At 44.9% G+C, this 7,491-nt stretch overlaps 1 protein-coding gene across 1 annotated transcript; it reads right to left on the bottom strand.

Annotated features, from left to right (window-relative positions):
• Positions 1-2,810: 2,810 nt before the first annotated feature.
• Positions 2,811-3,077, bottom strand: LOC128627455 (60S ribosomal protein L36a-like). The gene has a single exon (XM_053665325.1). The coding sequence runs from the start codon at positions 3,075-3,077 to the stop codon at positions 2,811-2,813; it is 267 nt and encodes an 88-aa protein (XP_053521300.1).
• Between the last annotated feature and the right edge of the window lie 4,414 nt (positions 3,078-7,491).

Below are 7,491 nucleotides of genomic sequence, written 5' to 3'. Positions count from 1 at the left end.
AAGGAAAGCCACCCCTCATTTAGCAACTTGGAGTTTTCGCTTCTCACAAGGCAAAGTCCTTCAAAAGGAAGCACATGTCACATTGTGAGTCTGTGGGTTTGGGTTCTAGTCCTGGCTGGCCTCGCCATTTGTGGGACAGTCATTGAGACTCTGGGCGCTTCCTCTCCCCCATCTGAGAAATAGGCTTCATGGCAGCCCTGCCTACCTCCCCACAGGGAGTAAAAGTCAAATGAGGTGAGTGCTTTGGAAACTCAAAATCCCAACTGGCATTCCCAAAGAGGTCCCAGTTCTCTAAATCTTCAAATTAAATAAATGACGTTGAGTCCCCATCCTGCTGACACTGAAAATGTCTCTTTTTTCTCTCCCCTAAATACTTCTTATCTTCCAAGAAAAGCAGCCAGGCAGACCTGGTTAAACAAAAGCCCTGCTTGACCCGACAGAGTTCCAGCTCTTTTCCTCATTCTGGAGGCCTCAGCCACACCAGGCCTGGACGGAGGCCCGGGGGCTCTAAACTGCCTTCCTCCTCCACCCCCAGAGGGCTCCTCTGGGGAGAACAGGTCGTGCCCTCTATGAATCTGACCTCTCCTGCTACCTCGGACGCCCGTCTGCTTGGCCCACCGTTGAGTCCGGGCAGGTGTCTCTGGCCTCCGGAACGGGCCCAAGAATGCACTGCAAGGAACACAGCTGTCAGTTAGTTGGCTGACCACCCTGTCTGCACGGCACCTGCACGTGTTGCCCAGTGACCTTGGCTTGCCTGCCTGCTTTGGTGACTTCTTCCCTGAGCCAATATACTCGTGGCCATTGTCCCTGAGCACACCTGTAGTGATGCTCTGTCCAGGCCCAAAGCATTGCCAGTCTCAGCTAAGTCGGCCTGGAAGGAAGTACCACCCACCCAGTCCCCAGCCTATCCCCAGCTTCTGTCCCAAGAGTCTGTGACATTTCATTGAAGAGAAAAACTACTTTGTTAAAACTGTAAAGAATTATAGCATAAAACATAAGTGACAGCCATTATTATATGTTCCATGGTACTGAAAGATCTAGTTGAACTCCCGCCTTTTGGAGAAAAATAAATCATGACATGAAAGGTCACCCAATAACATGCCTCTAGTTCATGGCAGATTTAGAGGCAAGAAGTAGGTGTCCCAATTCCTAATTCATTACATGACACTGTCCTCTATATGGTACAGACCTAACCTCTGAAAAAAGTTACACCAACCAGAGCAGCTGAAAATAAGACAGAAATTTATTTCACTCTCCTGTAGTAACCCCAGAGCACGTGCTTGGCAGGGCACCTCTGCCATCATCAATGTGTGGCTTCTGTTTTCAGGTACGAGAAGCTTTTCTAAATCTGCCAATTTCTCAATCAACAAGAAGAGTAAAAGAGAGTGGGTGGAGTATTCCCACCCATTTTTAAATTAATTTTAAGAGAGAGAGGGGGGTGGGGAATAGTGGGGAGAGAAACATTGGTTTGTTGGTCCACTTATTTATGCATTCACGGGTTGCTTCTTGGATGTGCCCTGACTGGAAATCAAACCTGCAACATTCATACGCAGCCATTTCTAAGAGCTAATCCCAGCAGTTGCACGGAACACTTTGTCGCTCAAGTAACAGGAGCACCACCACAGGGCCACAGCAGGCAGCAAGGGAGGCTGGGAACTGGAGACATCAGTGCCTCGTGCCCTGTAACACTGAGAAGTGTGCTACTACTTTACAAAGGGGGTGGGGAGAATGGAATGGACACTGCAGGGAATTAGCACTTTGCCACATTCTGTACATACAAGAATATATAAATCCCTTACACATACACATATATGTAATCTCATCTAAACATACTTTACAAAAGTAAAGTCTAACCACTCACTCACCGCTCATGCTACAACCCCAGGTTTAGGCGCCCTGCCTCACCAAGCCTCCTCTGGGCTCCTAGGCGGCTGTGCTCTCCTTCAATCCTCCCCCAGAGCAGGCAGAGCTAAAAGGTTCCTGGCACGTACGTAATGCTGGAAAATTCCCTTCTCCATTAGACTGTAATCGTATCAAGGGCAGGAGCTGTACCTTTTTAACCTGTGTAAGTCCAGTCTACACTGAGCCTGATAAACTGTAAGAACACAATAAATCATTTGCTAAACTAAGTTGTCACCAAACATAAGATAATAAAGGTTGCATCTCTACACAGAAACAGAGTCACTGCTGGTGGCCGCCATAGCTGTGGCAGCAGCTGTAGCAATGGCTCACTGGTTCCCCGGCTGCCAGGCACGGGGCTGTGTTTCCTGTGCATTGGCTCATTCAATCTTCTCAAAAATCCTACCCTTTGCTATTTCCATTTGACAGACAAGGCCACTGAAGCACACAGAAATTGAAGAACTTTCCCACACTCGCTGAACTAGTACCTGGTGGATCCAGTATACATCTGAGTGACCCATCCCTAGTCAGTGCTCTGAATCATCCTGTGTCTCACTAGGTGCGGTGGGACAGGGGTGCTTTTGGTAACAGATAGAGAGTGCCTGTTAGAAACCAAGACACAGCCAACCCTGCAGGAAGCTAATGATTGATGACGACACGGTGCAGCCCGCCCCGCAGACATTCCCTCTGCACGCCCACGTCAGTGACGCAGAGATGCTCGCCCTGCTTTCCAAACGGCTCGCACATGTGAGCAAGTCGCTGAAACTTCAACTGTTAAAAAACAATCAAACACTCCAATACCCTAAATCTTTTCTTAACATATCCTCATGGTTTTGTTGTCACATAATAAAACAGAAAATGAAGCTTAGAACTGGGTCACTTGGCCCTTTCTCTTCTTATCTCTTCCCGGTTCAGAATGCTCCCTTAATAGCCAGCATTCTCTTAGATCTGCACTTGGGCCCAACACATTCAAGCCTCGGCACAATCTTCTCTGTAGTTTTAGCCTTTTCCCAGAAAATCGGCTCAGTCTGCCCACCATACCCACTCTGCTTCCTGTCGTAACGCCACTCCCCCTGCGCGCTAGGAGAACCTTGCCTCCTTGTACTGTGTGACTTCGCGGGGTTGATGCTGCCACACTTCTCACAGAAAGTCCGGCGGGTTTTAGGAACCTTGACCATGTTTGCGAGAGCACTAACAGCACGGGAAGAACACCCTAAATCTTTGACCCTCGTGAGACCCCTACCCCAGGGCACATTTAAGTGCCTCGATTGTTTGCAAAATCACAGTAACAACTGAACAAGCAATGACAGCGGAATATAAGTCAGAGAGGACGCAAGAAAGCAGAGTGGGCACTGAGGGGATTCTGATGCATGACGATGACACTAGGGACCAGGCGTGTGTGTGTTTGGGGTCGGGTGGGAAGAGAGAGGGAGGGGGAAGGGGAGGGAGAGGGAGGAGGGTGCTGGGTGGGGACATTTACTTTGCTCTTCATCGATGCTCTGCTGTGTAAGTGCTGATAAGAATCTCCTAAAACTCTTTTAAGAGATATTTTTAATGCAACTTGGGTCTGTTAGGAGGAAAAAAGACTCCTGATTTGGAAGGAAAAGTACAACAAGATTTGATTTCACAGATGCTTCAGAAATAGTGACATAATCTTATCTGTGTTCAGCAAATACAATCTGAGGCACTCACACCTCTGATAAAGGTGTATCACCTTCACTGGTGCAGCAAAGTGCAGATTAAGGTTTTTTTTTAAATGTTGTTCAAATCGCCTGTGAAGCAGCCTTTTATGAGATATGGTTCAAACAATGTTGCGAAGAGCAGAAGACAAAGAATAGGTTTTACAATGAACTGGTTTCCTAGGAAACACTAAAAAATTGTAATGTGATATCTCTTAGAGGTAGTTCAAGGACCCGGGCTCCTCTTCATTTTTTAAATTTTTTGAATGATGTTGTTCAATGTCTGCCTCTCCCTGTCCCTGAAGTGGGCGCTAGGAGAGCAGGAGAAGCGCTCGCACCCAGCAGCCTCCGTGTCCACTCGTCAACCTAGTGCCCACTCCGCACAAAGGAAAAATGTGTGAGCCAAGTTGAACCCATTTGAAGTAAGAAAGGAATAGAATTTGAATCTTTTGCTCTACCATTTAAAAAAATACCCACATCCAGCTCTGGCTGGTGTAGCTCAGTGGATTGAGTACGAGCCTGGGAACCAGAGTATCGAGGTTCGATTCCCAGTCAGGGCACATGCCTGGGTTGCAGGTCAGTTCCCAGCAGGGGATGCATGAGAGGCAACCATACATTGATGTTTCTCTCCCTCTCTCCTTCCCTTCCCCTCTAAAGATAAATAAATAAATCTTAAAAAAAAACAAACCCACATCTCAACTATGAAATTCAGAAAAAAAAGAAAGCCGACCCACTCTTTTTCAAACCACATCTAAATTCATCTGTTTCAAGGTCTTCAAATACCCTTTATTTCAGGTTTATTTTTACTTTGGCTGTTCACCCATCTCTGTCATGTGCCAGCAGAGGAGGCTGACAGAGGGTGTCTGATTTAATAGACTTACACATTTCCCAAGTTCAGATACAAGATCACCAGGGTCTAGAGGAGGCAAAGAAGCTCTGAAAGAGGAGTTGGGAATTTGAAGGTCACGAGCCTTTCAAGGAGGGTGAAGTTTTTTACAATGACATCTCCACCAGCCCTAATTTCTATCCATCATCACTTATGTCAACAGGAAATCAAAATAGGAAAAGTGAAGGAACATCTGGGCTGTGTGGGAAGGAGTTAAATCTGATTTTAAAATAAATAAAACATCAAAGCTTCAAGTTACACTTATTCAAAAATCAGGGATGAAATTAAAATGTTGGTTTAAAGAAGTTTGGGATCATTTTTGTGGATGGGCAAGGGTGGGAGGGGGCTGAAGCATCATATGAAGTTCCCGCTCGTGGCTACTCTCACCCCAGCTTTGCACAAAAACTGGGGAGAGCCCAGAGAAAACAGGGGCCAGGGGGACAGTTGGTGGTGGACACCCTGAACCCCAGCATCAGCAGGCCACATACCCCCTTCGGGGGAGCATGGCATTCTGGGAGGAGACCTCTTGAAGCTGAAAGCAATACCATTGTTTCGTATTTGGGATCTTTGAGGAGGTGAACCCATGAGAGAGTTTTTAGGGTCCTCAAAACACACTGAATTACTGCCTTTTTAGATGGAACTCTGTGTGAGGAGTTGCCCAGGAAGAGGGAGGAACTCAGAATTTGAAGCCTTTCTTCTAGGATGAGGAACTACAAAATGCCACGCCAGCAAAAGCAGATTGACACGCACAAAGGATTTGGGGTTATCTCAAATACCCAAAGAGTATTTGGACACAAGAATTCACGGGGCTTCCTGAGGGCCTGGAATCCAGAGCTGGAAAGACAAAAGCAGGGTGCTCTGTGTCTCTGGGGCCCCTGGACCTCCAGTGCCTGTGTTAGTTTAGACCCAGACACCGCCCTTGTCTGACTCCCTGCACATGGTTCAAAGTGGCCACTCCAGAAACGCAGCCTGACCTTCCAAAGCACACCGCTTCCTGTGGCAGAGACCGACCAGCCTCTCTGAGGGTCGGCCTTGGCACTTGGCATTGGAGCCCAAGGTTTGGAATCTATAACTGGGGTGGTCGATGCAAGTGGAGGCCTGGCAGCCACCCTACCTGGCCAGATCATCGCCCTGGGCATACATTTTACCAAGGTGGTAAAAGACCTGCACTTGGAAAACTGTAAGGCACTGAAGAAAAAAAACGAAAGAAGATGGAAATAAATGAAAGCATATTTGTTCATGGATAGGAAGAATCAACATCATTAAACTGTCCATACTACCCAAAGTAATCTATAGATTCAACACAATTCCTATCCAAATACCAATGGCATTTTTTAAAAGATTTTATTTATTTATCTTTAGAGAGAGGAAGGGAAGGAGAGAAGGAGAGAAATATCAATGTATGGTTGCTTCTGGTGCATCCCCTGCTGGGAACTGGCCCCTGCTGGGAACTAGCCAGCAACCCAGGCATGTGCTCTGACTGGGAATCGAACCGAGATTGTGTGGTTCACAGGCCCGCGCTCAATCCACTGAGCTACACCAGCCAGGGGACCAATGGCATTTTTCACAGAACTAGAACAAATAATCCAAAAATCTATATGGAACCAAAAACACCCTGAATAGCCACAGTGATCTTGAGTAATAAAAACAAAGTTGGAGGTATCACAATACCTGACATCAAACTATCTTACAAGACTGTAGTAGTCAATGCAAAATGGTACTAGCATAAAAACAGACACATAGATTAACAGAATGGAATAGAGATTCCAGAAATAAACCCATGCCTATATGGTCAATTAATATGTGATGAAGGAGGCAAGGACATGCAATGGGCTAAAAACAGTCTATTCAATAAACGGTGTTGGGAAAATTGGACAGATGTGTGCAAAAAAAAGAAACTAGACCACTTTCTACACTATATACAAGAATAAACTCAAAATGGATTAAAGACTTGAATATAAGACTTGAAACCATAAAACTCCTAGAAGAAAACACAAGCAGTAAAATCTCTGACATTTCTCATAGCCATATTTTTTTCTGATATATTTCCTTGGGCAAGAGAAACAAAAGAAAAATAAACAAGTGGGACTACATCAAACTAAAAGTTTTTACACAGAAAAGGAAACCATCAACAAATGGAAAGATAACCCATTAAATGGGAGAAGGTATTTGCCAACAATACATTTGATAAGGTGTTGTTATCCAAAATGTATAAAGAATTGATACAACACAACACCAAAAAAAAATCCAATTGAAAAAAATGGGCAAAGGACCTGAATAGACACTTCTCCAAAAAGGACACACAGATGGACAAAAGACATATGAAAAGATGCTCAATGTCACTATCAGAGAGATGCAAGTTAAAACCACAATGAGATATCGCCTGATACCTGTCAGAATGGCCACCATCAATAAATCAACAAACAAGTGCTGGTGAGGATAGGAAAAAAAGAGAACCCCTGTGCACTGTTGCTGGGAGTGCACACTGCTGCAGCCACTGTGAAAGCAGTATGGAGTGTCTCGTCTCAGAAAATTAAAGATGGAACTGCCTTATGACCCAGCGATTACAGTTCTGAGTATCTGAGGAAACCCAGAACACTATTTTTTCCCTCTTTTTAGTCTTATTCCCTCTCTATATTTTAAATTTTAATTGTTACTGTATTTTTCCCATTACCATTTACTCCCCTTCCAAAACACTAATTTGAGAGAATTATCTGTACCCCTATGTTCGTTGCAGTGATACTGCAGCAATGCTTGCAATAGCCAAGATACAGAAGCAACCCAAGTGCCCATCAACAAACAATTGGATAAAAATGTGGTGGTACATATACACAATGGAATATTGCTCAGCCATAAAAAAGAATGAAACCTTACAATTTGCGACAGCATAATGGACCTAAAGGGTATTGTGCTGGTGAAATAAGTCAGTCACAGAAAGAGAAATACCCTGTGTTTTCATTTATATGTGGAATCTAAAGAACAAAAGCAATGAACAAACAAAATTAAAACCTTCTCATAAATACAGAG

This window comes from Artibeus jamaicensis, unplaced genomic scaffold, assembly GCF_021234435.1.
Source record: "Artibeus jamaicensis isolate MK-2021 breed Jamaican fruit bat unplaced genomic scaffold, CSHL_Jam_final contig_402, whole genome shotgun sequence".
NCBI lineage: Eukaryota > Metazoa > Chordata > Mammalia > Chiroptera > Phyllostomidae > Artibeus > Artibeus jamaicensis.
The sequence above is the reverse complement of the archived record's forward strand: the minus strand, read 5'-3'. Positions and strand labels throughout refer to the sequence as shown.

Coding starts and splice junctions, on each gene's coding strand:
- LOC128627455 (XM_053665325.1), bottom strand. CDS start 3,077: ATGGTCAAGGTTCCTAAAACCCGCCGGACTTTCTGTGAGAAGTGTGGC.